This window comes from Pinus tabuliformis, chromosome 4_2 (assembly GCF_031772625.1).
Source record: "Pinus tabuliformis cultivar Carrire ecotype Pingquan chromosome 4_2, CPIR1, whole genome shotgun sequence".
NCBI lineage: Eukaryota > Viridiplantae > Streptophyta > Pinopsida > Pinales > Pinaceae > Pinus > Pinus tabuliformis.
The window spans coordinates 367,216,029-367,235,790 of record NC_142304.1 but is presented as its reverse complement, the minus strand read 5'-3'; the positions used below and the strand labels follow the sequence as shown (position 1 = coordinate 367,235,790).

The following is a 19,762-nucleotide window of genomic DNA, read 5'->3' as shown; positions in this document are numbered from 1 at the left end:
TTGAGCACTGTGTAGAATCAGTCAACATGGGCCAGTGATGAAATCCTAATGAAAACAAGAGGAAACCTGCCACTGATGACTGTAAGCTCCAAGGTACTATATTATTTGTAGATCCACATCCCAGGTAAGGTTCCAAATTCAATGGTAAGATATTCGTCAAAGGAGGTCCTTAATGTATCTCCCATCATCAACATGAAACTGACATGAAGATAAGGTTTTTGATGATAGAAAATGAAGAAGTGTTGTAAAAATGACATAGGGATGGCCAACACAAAAGTATAATGATACATTCATATGGTCAATGTTTGACTAAGACTTCCCTTGAACATATAATGGCATGACACAATAGTGGAGTGTGTAGCAGATAATGAAGAATATCAACAAACATGATGGTGACACAAGAGGCATCACTAAAGCCCATGGATTGGAAGGGTAACCAATCGCATGAGATATCGACTCATGGAATAGAGTGATGTGACTCACGATGAAGGCGTGAATAAGAATTCTAGCAAAAACCAACTATAATAATGTGACTCGAACAAGTTCTACGTTCACGGTTGACATACAACTACCATAATAGAAATGCGACAGAAAAGAAGCCCCCTGCCCCTAGTGTATCCCCTTCATAGTTTAATGAGAACAAAAGATAAGACAAGTAAGCTCAATATATTCCTTTTTCGTGAAGTTTATACTGAGGAAAAAAATATATAAAATAAAAATCATGACATTCTTATGGATTAATGAGATTGATAATGGACAGGAGATCACTCGTCAACTTTCAATTTAACTAATGGACATGAAAAGATAGAAACAATTCAACATTTTCATATAGGTTTTATGAGCATGAAAATAGGATAGTAATAGAATCTTGGGATTTTCATGGGTTTAACAAGTCACAAAAAGAAGAACAAAATGAAATCAATACTTTTGTATAAATTTAGCGAGCATCAAAATATAGAAAAATGAGCTCAATACTTTCATTATTTAATGAGAATTAAAAGAAGGAAAAAAGAAATTTCATTTCATATAGACAAGTAGTATAACAATATGCATCTTGTTCTGAGGGGTAGTGATGGAACCAAACTAAACAATGTAGAAAGCATCGCCAAAGTGTCTAGCAATGAAAATTCACTCATGACAACGATCTCTCTAAAAGGTGATGGAGGGTTGCAATATTGAAGCAAGGCTAATGCAAAGGCAATAGGTCAAGTATGGTTGTAAATATAATGAGCGAAATAAAGGAAATAATTGGTATGACGACATCTATCAGGACATTGAAGACCGTAAGCATAGGTGATCATAAAGTAACATAATAAAAAGTGTGAGGACCCCCTGTAGGGTGATAGCAAAAAATTATAGTCAAAGAGAGACATGGGGATAAAATTTGATGTCATGGAAGGTGTTAAACAGGATCCTCGAACCTATAAATTGATGAACCATGGGCACCAAGAAAAAATCAGGTGATATTTTAGGGTGTCGATCGAGGGTAGGCTATATCACACACGTTGTGATGTGCAAAAAGGAATGGTTAAATTCAAAACATAATGTGGTGGGCCTTAAGGAAAGCTGAAATGGAGATGAAGAAGGCCAAAAATGCAATAGAAAGGTCAGAGAATCCTAATATCATATGCCAATTTTAGAGATATACCTTAGAGCAATAGTGGAAAACATGAAAAGTTTTTATTGTGAAATATATACAAATATAAAAAGCATGGCATAGTCTGATAGGTTACGCAATGTAGTTCCCATTGTTGGGCACAAGTCAAGGATTATAATGTATAAACTCATGTTCACTTTCTAGAAATATATGTTAAACCATCATGGGGCCATGCCACATCAATTGAAAATTCCAATCTCGTAAAGGTTGATGATTCCAAGTATAGCATAAAAACATAACGTTGTTAGGGAAAACCAAAGGACATAAAGGGTGAATGGTCTCACGAGCTAAGGTAGTTCCTTGATATCGATGATCAATACATGAAGAAGATATGAAAAATTCATTGACTGGAGAAGTTAGAGTGGATAATCTAATGGCAAAGTCAATGCCAGAAAGACTTGACTTAATTTGGCCAAAAGGTGAATCAAGAGATTCCCCTGGCCCAATTCAAGATTTTGAATGTCAATCTCCATAGTTTTCGATTGTGGGAGAGTACAAGAGACATGAAGCATAGTCTCCCTTGGAGTTCTTGTGAAGCCTTGACCTCCAAGACACCCATACCCAAAGGAAAATCAATATCAAGGTAATCAGGTGAAAGTGATAGAGTGATGACATGTGGGAAAATGATCATGATGATACCATATTGGTATTGATATTTTTACCAATTTCATTAGGCACTCATGGTACCACTAAAGAGGTAATTAATTCCACAAAAGGTGTTATCACATTGCGCATTAGGTAACTCGACGAATGTGTATTTCATTAAGATAAATCAATATATAAGGAGAGGGAGACTATTGGGATTCATCTTACAATGTCTCTTAATCTTCTAATTCTTCCTTATTTTTCTATTTAGAATATTTACATGAATTTGACCAATCCCTTAGGATTAGGTTTCAACATTCCTTCCTAAATCTGAAGGTATGTTGTTGAGTCCAAGCATCACTTTGAATATTTCAAACTTTTCTCTTCGAACGATTTTAGTGAATATGTCTACAATATACTCATTTGTGGAGCAATTTCATAGATGGGTAGTTTTATCCTCAACATGATGTCAAATCAGATAATACTTTGTGTTGATGTGTGTGGTTCAATAATGGAAATTTAGGTTCTTGGCCAAATTTATTGCAAAAGTGTTGCCAATAAAAAGAGGAGTTGAATGTACTTGTTTCTCCTACAAATCTTCTAAAATTTTCATGAGCCACACAATTTACTTTGTTGCTTCAGCTGCTACCACATTCTTCCTCAATTGTGGGATCTTCTATAACTAATTGTTTGTTTTACCTCCAAAGAAAATCCCCTAGTTGTGACCCGGTTTATAAAGAAAAAAAGAATAAAAACATGTTATTAAATATAAATTCAATCTAACTCTAAATATAAAATAAGAAACAAATTAATATATAAAATAAAATTTAAGTCAATGTAACTTAAATAGAGAATAAAAGTCAAAGTAATGTGGTGAGAGATAATAGACGAATAAAACAACAAAATATAAGACTCATAAAAACAATAGTTTGACGTGTCTCATTTGACGTGCCTCATTAAATTAAATGAAATAGATATAATTTAGTACAGAATATCCAAAACAGAAAACTAATTTAATACATAATCTTATACTTCTAAATTTAGAGGCCCATCAATATTATATAAGCCTTCGAGTGCCTAAGAATGGTTATATGGACCTTAATTTTTGTCTAATTTAGAGGCCCAAGGATATTATTATTTGAGTCAACATTCAAATGTTCAAACTCATTTATGGAGACTACAACATCTCCCACATATTGCGCTCTATATTACTTTTAACCTTTTGTTGTTTTTAACTAAAATGGCATGTAAATGTCTACAAAATTTTATGCCACTACAACATTTCCCTTACATTGGGTTGTACATCACCTCTCGCCCCAATAAAGATCCTACCCTAATGTAGAGATTAATTTATAAATATGTAACATTATTTGATGTTAATGAATTACTCTATAATTTTAATTTGTGTAGAAACCATGTATATTCTCATGAGAAGGGGTTGTGATCATGAAAATTCCACATTGTAAATTTAATGTAGGTCTAGGATTAGGGAAAGAAAGTGGATTATTTGTTGTAAGTAACTTTTGTGTAATGTGTTTGTACTTGTGGTTCCTAGTTATCATTTTTTTATTGTAATTGAATTTTCTTGAGAGGGAGTTGTTCAAAGACTTGAAAGAAGTCTATAGAAGATAGCAGACAAGTTGTCGAAGAAGAAGTTACTAGTTTTCTACTTTGACAATGAATAGGTTATGCATATGCCATCTAGAAGATTGAGGCCCCCCATGCCCCTTCCCTACCTACCAGCCCCCCAATAAAAAATACCATATTGGATTGGAGGAAAGATAAAATATTTTCATCTAGTCATATAGAAGAATTGTTTGAAATCTATGTGGGATTAGGATTCCATGGAATATAAACTCTAATTTTGTCTTTTGAGAGTAAGGAAGCAATTGCATGACTATCAATAAGTGAAAAATGCGAGATCCTAAATTTTTTGTAAGAATGAGAGAGCTATTACAAACAAATTTATTGTATCTCCTTTTGTATGAGATTATGAAACACATCCATTATTATTGTTTGAAAGATATGATTATTGGAAGTACTATCATGCTCAAACTAGTTATTAACATTAGAGCTAGTGGGGTAGGACTTGTAAAGAAATATGGCTTAGTAAATTTCTTCTTGAGATTGGAATAATGGAGAGGACTCGTAGTATTTATTGTGGTAATGAATCATGTGCCAAGCCATCAAATAATATTGTATTTCATGACATGTCAAAACACATTGAGACTACACACAATTTCATTAGTGACTTGATTAATAAGAAGGGGAATTGCATAAGGGTATTTCTCTACTAAATATAATGCAATCAACATACCCATGAGAGCCTTATGTAAGTAAAAATTTAAATGATGTGTGTCTAGTGTTGGTTCTTATGTCCTTAACATTATCCTTAAGAGGAAGTGTTAGAAAGTATGATTTTGGTGCCATCTAGATGATTTACTACTTTTAGTGGTTTGTTATTAGAGTGTTAGATGGGTTTTTCAAATTATCTACACGAATATGAATATATTATTATTTTAGAGTTTGTTGAATACTAGTTGGATACTGGAAATTCTCTCCATCAAGAATTTCTCCTATATAATTAAAACATGGAGCTGATTTGATGGCTTCTTTTGTGTATCTGAGCCAAGCATTTGATCGCATAGCATATCCGAGTTGAGATGAATATCTTTCTTGGTGCACATCCAAATTGATAGATTTATTGGTGTGTCTAAGTTAAATAGAGGATTTCCTAGTGTGTCCAAGACAATAACCAAGTGCCTCCCTTTATGTTGTGCTTGAGCTATAAAGTTCAGTGCCTGTGATGAATAAGTAAGCTCAACTTAACTAGGAAATTTTGATCTGCATTCTTGTGCTTGGGTGCATAACCTAAACTAACCATCCTATCCTTCTTAAGCACGATGATATCAAATGGGTTTAACAATTCCCTAATGGAGAGAATTGTTGGACCCATATAAGGAGTTGTTAACACATGGACAAGTGGGTTATGTCTGTTGAACGCTTTATGAGTGGATAATATGTTGGTTTGTGGACTCATGTTAATGTTGTGGAACTAGAACACTTTATACAAGTTATTTTTATGAAAGGGATAGGTATTAACAAAGAGTGGATACATTTGTTACACTTGTTATATCTTGCAATCATTCATGGAGTTATTTGCATGTTTAAGAGGTGTTCATTGAGAAATTGAATGACCCATGCACCTAATGGACATCCTACTAGAGCAATAATTGCAATGGTTGGGTACCCATGTATTATGGTGGATGGTAGTTCCTTTATATAGACATAAAAATTATTCATGTATACAAGAAGAGTGTCTTCTATATCTAGAGGAGCATGACCCAAAATTCAAATCTCACAGATGTGACCCTGTTTATGAAGAGGAAGACACTAAGCACATGTTATTTAATATAAATTCAATCTGACTGTAAATATAAAATAAGAAGCAAATTAATTTGTAAAATAAAATTTAGAGGAAGACACTAAAAACATGTTATTAAGTGTAAATTCAATCAAACTCTAAATATAGAATAAGAAGCAAATTAATCTGTAAAATAAAATTTAAATGGATATAGCTTTAAATATAGAATAAGAAACAAAATAATGTGATGAGAGATAATACAACAATAAAACAATAAAATACAAGACACTAATAAAAACAATAAAAACAATAGTTTGACGTGTCTCATTAAATTAAAAGAAAATTCAAAAAACTATAATATAAAGGACTAAAATGGCAAACTAAGTTAATAAGAATCCATATGCTTCTAAATAAAGATAAATTAATACACAGTTTACTAAATCATGGTGAGAGATAACACACCAATAAGACAATAAAATATAACAAACTAATAAAAACAATAGTTTGACGTGTTTCATTAAATTATATGAAAAAACTATAATATAAGCGACTAAAACGGCGAAGTTAATAAGAATCCATAGACTTCTAGATAAAGATAAATTAATACACAACTTACTAAATCATTATAAATAAAGATAAAGTAACACAACTAAAGTGGCTTCAAATCAGAGGTTCAGAGCAGTTGATATTAATAGTAATAAAATATCAAAATAGCAGAGTAGTTCAGAGCGAAAGTGAACGATAAAAAGCCAAAATGAAGCAAGAAACCCTTCCAAAAGTAGACATTCCAAAAGTAGACACTCAAATCCAATCGAACCAGTCAACTAGCACCAGATGTGGAACAGAGAGAAAGTGAATACTGGAACCCAAAAATATAACAAACCATCCAAAAAATAACAACCCATCTAAAAAAATGTATTTTCAACAGAAAGTGAATACTGGAACCCAAAAATATAACAAACCATCCGAAAAAATAACAACCCATCTAAAAAATGTATTTTCAACACCACAGCATTGTTATCCACAGACAAAAATCAGTAAAGAGAATTCACGAATTTAAAGACCGATTCACAATATCTGCGTGGTGCCTGGTAGTGATACAGAATCGGCCATGGCTCTGGTCCCACCAAAATCTGACAACGTCATTGTATCGAAGTTGTCTCCGCCTCAAAAAATCGATCCAGCCACTGGTGAGTGCATAAAGTTCACCCTTCCTTCTCCACGTGAAGATGAAAGTGTGATCCACTCCATCCTCAATGTTATGTATGCGCAGCTCCAACCTTGATTCACGCCTCAGCATTACTTTCTGCTCGTTTCTGAAGTGTTGTATCATATATCTCTCCACGCATAACTTGGGAAGCACAAGCCTACACTGTTGTTGATTGACATCCGACTCTGTTAATTGTTTCTCAAATAATAACATAAAATCGCTACTCTGGCTTATACCCACCAATGTATTTGCCGCGTCAACCATATTATTGTTCTCCATACCGCTAAGTTCTTGCTTGAAACAAGAAATATCGCAATCCCAGGTCACCCAATGATACAGACTTCGAAATATTCGCAAACTCAGCGCAAACAATGAATGAATTAAAAGTTCAAACACGTCGTTGTTTTATAGGCTAGATATTCGATTTATTTATCCATAAAGTTCATATTTGCACGGACAAAGTACTTTGCTGTTTTAACTGAATTTTCTAATTATTTTATATTTAAATTTTTTATGTGAAATCTTTCAAAATATTTGCAAATTAACAGAAAATAACGAATGAATTAAAAATTCAAATAATTCTTTGTTTTATAGGTTAGGGAGAAAGTACTTGATTTTTAACAGAATTGTCTAATTATTTTATATTTTGATTTTTTTTTTAAGTTTGGTAAGATTTTTTGATGTTTGGTAAGATTTTTCAATTTTCGAGTTTACATGTCCATTATTCACCTCGCTATGGGATAGGGTAGCACAAGATTCGGACCCAAGATCTCCGATTGGGTGTAGGGTATCACAAGATTCAGACCCAATATCTCCAGTTGGGTGAGACTTCATTCCACGCATGGCCACTTGAGCTACCCCACACGGAATTATATTTTGAATTTTTATTTGAAATTCCTTAAAATATTATTTTGGTGAAATTTTAATATTTTGTTATTTAAATTAATTTTTTTAAATGTAGAAATGGATTTACTTCGTGGAAAACTTATGTGACACTCAAATGGTGGCCGATTTATAACTTGAATTTAGATTTGGAAAAATTTAACCAAAAAATATAATTAAACCCAACAGGTTTAAGAGAAATTCTTTGGTGTAAATCACCAGATAAATCCATTCTCAACAAGTTGAAGAAACAGATCCAGCTTACCATGTTAAATAGTGTGAGCAGAGACTCCAAAGGCTATACTAACAGCTAATTTTGACTTTAAGACCAGAGTCAAGATTTAATGGAAATTAGTTAAATTATATGAATATATAACAATATAAAATAATTTAAAAAATGTTAAAGGTTAGTTAGAAAGTTATTAATTTGTTATTTAAATGGGACTTTGAGTATATATATATATATATAAAGGAATATATATCGAAAATTCAGCGAAGTGCTGTAGATTGAAAAGAGACCTAGCAACCTCAATAGAGATGATGGTTGGAAAGTCAGTAGGTGTTGGATCCCTGCCCTTGCCTCCCAGTCGTGTCCTCCGTCCTTTTTGGTTTTTGTACTGTTTTTTTTCGCTTATGTATTTATGTTATTTTATTTTTTTATTTAAGGGCCTCGGGGTATCTTATTTCCTTTCTGCTTTCACTGTTTTTCTTTATTACTATTTAATACACAATTTTTATATTATTTAGCTGTATACATTACTCTATACATCTAAATTTTTTCCCTTTTATACTTATTCAGTTATTTTATTTATTATTATTACTATTATTATTATTATTATTATTAATTTTTATTAATTTATTTAGTTATATTAATTTTAAGTTATTTTTATTTATTTATTTATTTATTTCAACTATTATTTTTTATTTTTATTCATTCAGTTATGTTTTATTCCTATTTAGTTTTTCAATTTTATCTTTTATTATTATCTTATTTCATTTTTATTTTTATTATTTTTATTATATTTCTTATTCACTTCTAACGATTATTACTATTATTATTAATTTTTATTTTTAATTATTTTATTATTATTATTATTATTATTATTATTATTATTATTAATTTATTTATTTAAGTTTAATTTATTTTATTATTTTTCATTTATTTATTTAGTTATTTTTACTATTATTTTTATTTATTTAGTTATGTTTTATTCCCATTTAGTTACCCAATTTTATTTATTTATTATTTAATTATTTTATTTCATTTTTCGTTTTTATTATTTTTTGTGTTTTATTATTATCTTTATTTAGTTAGTTATTATTTTTATTCTCTTTGGACTATTATTATTATTATTACTAATTTTTAATTTTTATTAATTAATTAATTAATTAATTTATTATTACTTATTTTATTATTTTTATTTTAATTTTACTACTATTTATTTATTTTTAATTTTATTTTTATTCATGTTTATTAAAGTTTTAACTCTTATTCATATCTAGTTGTTTATTTTTATTATTCTAATTATTATTATCTGTTTTCATTTTTAATTTTATTTGTTTGTGTTTTTATTTTATTTAATTTTCTTATTTTTATTTAGGGTTTATTTATTTATTTATTTATGTAATTTGTTATTTTTATTATTTTTATTCAGTTAGAAGCGGTCCAACTAATAATCGACCTTTATTTTTTGATTATTTACTGATAAACTATTATTTTGATCCTGGTCCTTTGGTCATTATTAGCGGTTGGTCAAACTAGCCGTTGGAGGCTCTGCTCGGTCTATTTAACATGCTAAGCTAGATCTGTTTCTTAGCGTCCACAAATGACATTCTATGTGATTTTCTCCAAAATCTTTCTCTAACTTAATATATAGAAAGGTTAGTTAGAAAATTATTGGAATAATAAAATTGAAATATACATAAAAATAATAATATATAAAGTTTAAATTATGTATATTTCAATTTTATTATTCCAATAATTTTCTAACTAACCTTTGTATATATTTCTTTATATATATATATATATATATATATATATATATATATATATATATATATACACACACTTATAATTTATACTTGAAGTCCCATTTAAATAACAAATTATAATTTTTAATAACTTTCTAACTAACCTTTAACATTTTTTAAATTATTTTATATTATTATATATTCACATAATTTAACTAATTTCCATTAAATCTTGACTCTGGTCCTAAAGTCAAAATTAGCCTTTAGTCACGATAGCCTTTGGAGTCTCTACTCACACTATTTAACATGCTAAGTTGGATTTGTTTTTCAACTTGTCCTCGCGATGATATATATATATATATATATATATAAAACACCGATTTAATTAGATATTCATTTTTACTAGAAAATAACAATGGTAAATTAAATGAAAATTAATTTAAAATATATATTAAAAAATCAATATATTTCTAAATACATCTATTAATTAATACAAAGATTATATATTTTCAAATATAGAGATAAACTAATGGGTTTTCATATTTTTGGGTTGAGAGGATGGAGGTACGTGGATTAGGGTAGTGCCAAAAAAATATGCCCGAAAACCCTCCAAAACATAACATAATTAAACCCAACAAACTAATATACATATAACACATTTACTAATTTAATTACATATTTATTTTTATTAGAAAATAAAAATGGTAAATTAAATGAAATTTAATTTAAAATATATATTAAAAAATCAATATATTTCTAAATACATGTATTAATTAATACAAAAATTATATATCTTCAAATATAGATATAAACTAATGTGTTTTCATATATTTGGGTTGATAGGATGGAGACATGTGGATTACGGTAGTGCCTTTGCAACTATTTCAACTTAGAAGTCAAACCAAATTTTAGTTGAAACCAAGCTGCGTTTTTCCTACGACTTGTGGACACTAAAAGTTGAAGTGGTGACAATGCACATGGTGGGGAACCCTAGGGCAATTGATGGAGGAGATGGTGACAAGATCATTCAAGGATGTGGCGATGGGAGCGTTACCTAGTCCAAGTAATATAATGATTGTGGTGTTACACAAAAGATTCAAACTAGCATGGCAATCATTGAAGTTGAGGCCCCACCCAAATCATCCAACCCAAGGAGCCTAACAAATAGATTCCTAGCTAAGTCTCACAAAAACCCCAAGTACGAAGTAACCTTGATTAAAGTGGGAGAGAATATCCAATACATGAGACACAGTTCACTTATAGGCAAGTTTCTAGGTTTGTATCCTTCTAAGAAGACTCTTTTTCAATGGATAACATCTCGGTCGAAGGTTAAAGGTCAAATGGACCTGAAACTAGGCTCAAAATATTTCTTTATAGTCAAGTTTCACTATGCAAAGGATAGGGAGAATGCACTAGGTTCAAACCACTAACTATGAAAATATCTTATTCTTCTGGTAAAAATGCCATGACCAATTGAAAGAAAAACAACTAACGTAAGAAAGACACAAAGATACCTAATAATAGAATTCTAGCCCTTTCTTAACTAACAGGGGAAGTGATGCCAAGTGAATATTCTTAATGCAACTAGTTTAAGAATCTACAAGAAACTCACAAGGAAACAAAAAAATCAAAGGAAATGAAAAAATTATCCAAATTAAGACAATCCCATTCTTAAGAGGAGGGAGAGATGAGAATGGTGGATGTGTTAGTTCTTATTAACCTCACAATGAAAAGATAAGACAAGACTTTCACCTTGGATAACACTAAATTATACATCCAATCTTTGATAGAGGAGAAAAGAGAGATCCAACTCCAACATATCATAGAAGACCATCTCAATCAACTTCAATAAGAGATAGTTAAAGGAAAAATAAAATTCCTCATAAAAGTGGCCTCTCAAGCATCCACAGGTAGCCTTGGTATTAGAACCAACCCTCGTATACAAGTTAAGAAAGGGGGGGAAAGAAAAGAAGAAGCGATGTCAATCAACTAAATAGAATTTGAACTCAAGAAATTTCTTTCCTCATTGATTCAAGATATATCCAAGGCCTTCAAGAAAATCAATCCTCCCCACATGCAAGAATTGATCGAAAAAGATCACAAAATAAAATATAAATCTCTTAATTTCCTGTGAAGCAAAGGATGTTGAAAAGCCAAATGTCTTTGTTTTTCCAAGAAATGAAATCTCAGTCCTATCCCATGGTTAGAATAGTAGCTAATGTTTGGAAAGGGTCAAAGGTATTAGAAATTAAAGGGACTTGAGGAATAGAAGGACTCTCAATCATGTGCAACCCTCATCATATTTTTGTCTAAATCATAACCTTCTCCAAATACATGATAATTTTTAAGCACAAAGTTATAGATAAATCCTAGATGGATGTATCCATTCTCGTGAATTTATTCACTCTTTAAAAATGTATAAATGCTCTAGGATGCTAATGAAGTTAAATATTTGTAAGGTTTATGATTATTTGATGTCGAATTTTCTTTTTAAAATTATTCGAGCCTTTCCATAAGGAGTGGACATCATGGATTCTTTGATTTGTTCTCCCTTCTATTACATCTTGGTTAATGGATATCCATCTAAGCCCTTCAATCGTTCTCAAGGAATTCATAAAAGGGTACCTTGTGTCTCCCTTGATGTATGTCTTTATTTCTAAAGGGTTGGGTCATTTTATCAAACGAGAATTTTCTACTATCTCCATTCAAGGCCTCTCTCTTGCTTCTAACATGGACCCTCTCTCCCATCTTTGATTTGGGGATGTAACCCTCCTATTGAGGACCCCATCTATGGAAAAGCTAAAGCCTTCAAAGAAACACTGAGTACCTTTATGTTAGCATGCAGAGTAATTTTCAATAAATCTAAAGCCCATATCTTATTTTTTAATGTTCATGTAGTCATTCAAAGGAATGTTAATTGTATCTTAGGTTTTTAACAAGCTTCCCTTCCTTTTAGATATTGGGGATACCCCCTTGATCTAGGTGGTTATTGGCGGCCACCTTCCTATTCCACTTGGACTGCCACCATTGTTTCTTTCAATTTTTCAGTTTTCTTAATTGTAGCACAATTTACTATTTTTGGTGGTTTTTTGGGTCCTGAACTTGTGGAGCGGTTTTGAAGCCTTAAATGAATGTTTTTTTGAAAAATAAGAAAACAAGAGCATCTAAATTGCCTGTGCAATTGAAATTTATAGTCCTTATATATATATATATATATATATATATATATATATATATATATATATATATATATATATATTTCTAATGAGGTATTGTGGGCGTCAAACAAATATCATATACAAAAGTTACAACTTCTGGAAGTTGATGTACCAATTTACCCCAATGGGGCCCATGGTTTTGGCACTTCATCTCCTTTAATTTTTTGGATATTTAGGGTTTTCCTTTGTTTCTCAATAATAAATAGGCCTTAGAGCCTCATTGTAACATAGTTCAATGGCGTGTATCTTCCACATCGCTTCTCATAGATAAGCTACCATCGTTCGAGCTAGTTTATTTCCATTTCTGTAAGTAAACATATTTCACTTCTTTGATATTAATGAAATGAATTTTTATTTTTGTTGTACCTCTGTGTTTATGTGTATATCTATATTTTGTTGCGTTCCTACAGAAGTTTGGATCAATAGTATCATAGGGGTCTGCTCTTTCTCTATTTTTCTTTACATGTCCCTAATGACATCAAGGTATAAGGAGTTAGTGCTCGAACTGGTTGAACCTTTGCAAGGCCATCCTCACAAACTCTGACAGCCTCCCATGGAGGAAGAAAACAAAGGCCGGGGGACGGGAGATCCTTTTAAAATATTTCTCAAGGAAGCCCTCCAGCAACAAAGGAATGTGATGATGGATAACTTTGCCTAGATCCTTCAGAGGCTAGCCACAAGCAACATCTCTTCATCCAGCAACTATTCTGGAGGCACCACTCCTTTTAAGGTACAAGTTAAATTTGACATTCACATATTTCAAGGGAAGATAGATGTAGACAACATAGATAGATTGTTAAATTTGTTGGAAGGAAAATTTTCAATTCATGACTTTTCCAATCTGGAAAAGATTACATTTGCACTCCTCAAGGTTGCCCCACATGTGAAGGATTAGTGGGAAACTTACTGTGAACAAAAGGATGAGAGGGAATCCTCACTATTTTCAATTGTACCCACTTGGAATTATTTCCAACATGCCATCAGGAAATAATATCACCCTATCAGGAGATATGAAGATAAATACATAAAGCGGACCATGCAGTGGCAAGGAAGGGACCAAGATGTGTCGAAGTTCAAAATTTTTTCCATACCCTTCGCATGAATCTGGGTATCAATGATTCTAAGAAAAATTTGGTACTCAAGTACCATGACTATCTACACAAGTAGATCCAGGATGAGATAGAGCTCCTAGGCATCTCCTCACTTGGAACTGCCTATCGATATGTTGTTAAGATCGAGCAGAAATTTAAATATAAGAAGTGAGACTTTGGATCTGTTAATTTGAAGTAAAGGAAAGGCGCTCCCAAACCATAGAACAAAGGACAAAGCCAAGGCAGGGTGACCTAGGACAACCCACTGAAGCTACAAGAAAATAACAACACCACAAGGATAAAGAAGGATATAGGGAAATGGTGTGAGTTCCATAAGAGGCCCACTCACAAGACAAGTGAGTGTCAAGCCAAGCAGTCATTGGGGACTGAGATGGAGGCTTGCAAATCAGATGCATGTTCTGACTCTGAGCCAGAAACCAACAAGGGAAATGACAAAGGGAATCATATTATTGATGCAGATCCTAGCGCCATCATTGTCATGATGAAGATCTAGAAGGATGAGCTGAAGATTTAGAGGAGGGAGAGTAGCTCTTCCACTCATAGATGTGGTGAAGGGTTCTTCGCTACAGTTCATTGTCATGAGAAAGAGCCAAAATAACATCATTCCAGTATATTTCTTGAAGTAGTTGGGCATATTGACCACACCACACCAAAAACTATACGCCATCAAGTGGATTCACCAAGGGCGAGATCTCAACATCAACAAATAGTGTCGCCTTCCCTACAACATCAAGCCCTTCACAGATGAGGTGCTATCTGATGTTTCTCCTATTGAATTTTTTGATGTATTATTAGGCCACCCATACTTGTGCAAGAGGCATGTTGTGTATGCATCTAGGCCTCACACTATTATTAGTACTTTAGGCTATAAGTTGTACATGATACCGATGGTAGCATGGCCTACTACCATTTCTATGATCACTGCGAAGAAATGCAGACGATCATTTCACAGACCAGGAATTTGTTTTTTCCTTATTATTCGCCCTCACGGTAAGAAGAAGATTGTGGCTGAGAGCTCCAAACAAGGCTCCTCGACACAACAGCAGCAAATCGACAAGGTTGTGGAGGATTACAGGGACATCTTCACCTCACCCATAAGGGTACCTCAACATTCTGAAGTCAAGCACTGCATCGATTTGACCCCAGGCGCATCACTACCTAATGGATTGATCTATCAATGCTCTGTTCTATTGAATGATGAAATCAAGAGGCAGATTCACGAGTTGTTGCAAAAAGGGCACATCATGCTAAGTTCATCATCGTGTGGGAGCCCAATTGTGTTGGTACAGAAGAAGGATGGGACCTGGAGACTTTGTATTGACTATCGGGCACTAAACAAGATCACTATTTGGAATAGGTATCCAATCTCGTAGATTGATGACCTTCTAGACCGGCTCATTGGGGGAAAGTATTTTAGCATGATGTGCTTAAATTTCAGTTATCGCTAGGTGTCGATCGAACCCTCCAATGTGTGGCAGACTACCTTCAAATCTAAGGAGGGCCTTTTCGAATGCTTTTTCATGCCTTTTGGGTTGATGAATGCCCCTACAACCTTCATGAGGATGATGGACGACATCTTAGGACTCTTCACCAACTCATTCGTGGTGGTGTATTTGGATGAAATTTTGATCTTCAACTAGAGTTGAGAAGAGCACCTCCACCATATTCGACAGGTCCTCGAAGCCCTACAACAACGTAAGGTGTTTTCCAATTTCGAGAAATGCACTTTTGGTATGACCCAAGTTCAATATCTGGGGTACACCATTGATTAGGAGGGTGTGCATGTGGACCCAACCAGGATACAAGTCACTCGGGATTGGCCAACCCCAACCACTCTATAAGAGCTCCCCGGCTTTCTATGTCTTGGGAACATCTACTACAAGTTTGTGTTGGGGTCCTCTCATATCACTTGGCCTTTGAGTCAAGTCACCAAGGGAGGAGCGAAAGAAAAGTTATTTTGGTCTGAATCCCAAAAGAAGGCATTTTTTGATTTGAAGCATCAACTCTCCTTTGCACTATTACTCACATTACCAGACCTACAATAACCATTTGATATCAAGACAGATGCCTTCGACCATGCGATTGGTCTAGTTCTTACTTCGCAAGAGCATCGAGTGGCATATCTTAGTGAGACACTTCCAAATCTAGTTTGAAAGTATCCCACCAATGATGAAGAGATGTATACGCTTGTGTAGGTCTACTGACAATGGAAGCAATTATATTCTGGGGAAGGAAACGATCATCCAGACAGACCGCCAACCCTTGCAATTCATGTAGTCATAGGGGAAGCTGTGAACCGATTGCCATAAAAAATGGTCCACATACCTGCAACAGTTCCATTTGAACATTAAGTACAAGAAGGGCAACACAAAAAATGTTTTAGACTTCCTCATTCGACCATTAGTCATGTCGCTGACAAATGTGCTCGACTGTTGTGGGCACGAGACTACGGGGTGGCCGCATATTTACAAGAGTGATCCAGAATTTGCAACACATACCAGACACTCCTGGAAGGCAAGAAAATTCCAAATTTTCACCTTTAGGGTGCACTATTATGTCACTTGGGACACCTTTATGTTCCTTCAATAGCATGTACCAAGATGATTTGGGAGGCACACTACAGTCAGTTCATTGGACATTTTTGGGTAGAGAAAATAGTAGCACTGCTGCAGAAGTTTTTATATTGGTCAAATCCTCGACGAGATGTTGGGAAGTAAATTAGATCCTGCATTTCCTATGACATTTCCATACCAACCATCAAGAAGCAAGACCTATATACTCCTCGACCTACTCCTAGTCGACCTTGGGAATTTATCTCCATCGATTACATGTCGAGCCTTCCTTCTACTAAGCGTGGAAATGACTGTGTTTTCATGGTCATCGACAAATTCTCTAAGATGACTATTCTATCGGCCTGCAACAAGAGTATGATAGAAGAAGCCACTGCTAAGCTCTTCTTTGAGCAAGTGTGGGTAGACTTTGGGATCCCACAGTCCATTATCTCGTATCAAGACAACAGGTTCCTAAGCACATTTTTGTTGACTCTTTAGTCAACATTGGGTACCAAGCTCACTTAGTCCATGGCTTTCAACACCCAAACCGATGGCCAAATAGAGGTTGTCAAGAGGATGATGATACATATTCTATGCATGTAAAACTTGAAGAATCCATGCACATGGGATGAAAGCCTCCCTTATGTCTAGCACAGCTACAACAAATCTCTCCATAGTTCAACTGGCCATGGTCCCTTTTATGTAGGATTAGGATTCTAACCACTATGTACCATTGGTGTGGCCATACCATTTGGAGCTACTTAGGCAGATTTGGCTCTTATCCAAGCTGAAGCTAACAGGGATAAAAACATCATTGAGCACATTCAACACATCTACCAAAAAATCCATGGCAAATTGGACAGAGCCAATGCTAAGTACAAGCAATGACATGATCAACATTGGGTGCCACACAAGTTCCAGGTGGGCAACTAGTACTAGATCTGGAAGAGAGAGAAGGTGAATACTGGAACACAAAAATATAACAAAACATCCAAAAATGTATTTAAACACGACAACATTGTTATCCACAGACAAAGTACTTTGTTGTTTTAATGGAATTTTCTAATTATTTTATATTTTATTTTTTTATCGTAAATTCTTCAAAATATTCGCAAACTCACAGCAAATAACAAATCAACTAAAAATTCAAATAATTCGTTGTTTTATAGGCTAAATATTTTATTTATTTATCCATAAATATCGTGATTACACAGAGAGAGTACTTTGTTGTTTTAACAGAATTATCTAATTATTTTATATTTGGAATTTTTCTTGTAGGTTTGGTAGAACTCTCCAATTTCCAAGTTTACATGTCCTTTATTCACTCCGCTATTAGGTAGGGTAGTACAAGATTCGGACCCAAGATGTCCTGTTCGGGGAGACTTCATTCCACGTCATTGTCACTTGAGCTACCATAGACGGACTTATATTTTGATATTTTATTTTCCGACAAGCGCCCAACACAAACATCATGACTTGCCCTTGAGTCACTTGGTAGGCATGAATATCTTTGCGTGAATCCCTTCCAGCTCGACTTGTATGACTGCAACCTCAGCCATGCACTCTGCAGCCGCCTGCATTGCATCTTCCAATACTTGTTCGGTCACTGCTCCTGCGTTATCAACCTAAAGCTCTTGCTGTGTTGCTTGCAGAGTCACAACCTCGCCTTTGATAGATATTTTCACTAGGTAAGCCTCATTTGGCTAAGGCTTTAGTCATTCCTTCAACACTGCTTCGTTATGCAGCATTGCGTCTGCCTATGCCTTCAGCTGCTTGGCATCCTCTAACTTGGCTAGTCTTTGTGTTAGCACGATGGTTCGCACTATGCTCTTAACCTCATCATAGCATTGATGTAGTTCTTATGCTTCCATCTCTAGCATCTGTACATTATGTTCCTCTTGCAAGCTTGCCAACACCTCAAATAATTGCTCGAACAATTGTGTACAATCTACTATTACACTATCCACCGCCGCTACTACTTTTGTGACAACGGTTACCAATGTTCCTTCACTTCTGGCGAAGTTGAAGTTTGGGCCCTCAACTATAACTCTGTAATTTGTAGGTTCAAATCCAACTGAACCCGCACCATCTCAGTATGAGTGTTGCACATCCCTATGGGCAACTTGTGGATGTGTACCTCAATTGGCTCCTCCTCCAGAATGGCCAACTCTGGGACCATTCTGCATGCCTCCTCAACGACTTGAAAAATTGCTTTCTTTGGTTGGTTGCCTTGGTCTCACCGGCGATGGAAACATTTCTCGGTAGGACCATATGCTTGTTATTGATCTGATTTTCACTGATCACCTAGAAGGCATGGTGCTCATGGGCCCTCAGCTCTAAAATCACTCCATCCTCGAAGACGTGGAGTGCTTCTCACAGGAGTGCTTCCAAGTTCAACCATACTCCTTTTAGGTCACTAATAGTGGGCCTGTGAGCCTCATTCTGTATGGTTAGTGCTCCATCAGGTAGCACTATTGCACTGGAGGCCTTCACGTACAACATATCGGCATCCTCTTAAGTGCCAATAGCTAGGCTGGTAGACGCTATGCCAAACTATGATGCGCGGGTCTGTAGCTCCTGCAACCTTGTCTAGATAACCCTTAGGATGATCTACTACTGCTACCCAAATTGTTGTAGGGTCTCCTCGGTGACATCCCTCACTGTGTCACCGATATCATGCAAGTCGCCCTCTATTAATGTGATGGGGTTAAGTGAGGTCTTGGTTTCCTTTGATTTCTTTCTAGGCCCTCCCTTCTCAATCTACCTTGGGTGCTTGTTGCAGGCAGATGTCTCCTAGGTGTCCACGCTGTACTATTATGTTTCCTCTTCTGTCGCAGGTGAAGGTGACCTCGCGCCTTTGTCAGAGCCCCGTTTTTTCCATGAGATCTTGTTCGCCACCTTTTCCACCAGATATCATGGATGGATTCTCACTTGTATATGGCAATCACATTATCCTTCGAGTCAGCCGATCTGTGATGGGTATTAGCTCCTCCAGCCATCGAAACCCATCATGCACCAAGCAAAATAGCTACTTGATGACCAAAACTATTACCATGTGTGGTTTTAGTGTGGAACCCAGAGCAGGTTGAGAAACACTGCCTTTTCTACTCCCTTGAGCCACCTCTACGACTCCAGTGTGGCCATTCACGTATTCGTATCAATGATACGGCACATCAGTTGCTTGGTTGCCAAGTGTGGGAACTTATCGTGG

The 19,762-nt window shown here is 34.5% G+C and overlaps 1 protein-coding gene across 1 annotated transcript; it reads right to left on the bottom strand.

The window, feature by feature from the left end:
- Positions 1 to 6,654: 6,654 nt before the first annotated feature.
- On the bottom strand, positions 6,655 to 7,095 carry LOC149169465 (B3 domain-containing protein At2g36080-like). The gene has a single exon (XM_089425205.1). The coding sequence runs from the start codon at positions 7,093 to 7,095 to the stop codon at positions 6,655 to 6,657; it is 441 nt and encodes a 146-aa protein (XP_089281331.1).
- Positions 7,096 to 19,762: the final 12,667 nt, after the last annotated feature.

Bases quoted from the DNA above. Each gene is read 5' to 3' on its own strand.
- LOC149169465 (XM_089425205.1), bottom strand. From the start codon at position 7,095: ATGGAGAACAATAATATGGTTGACGCGGCAAATACATTGGTGGGTATA.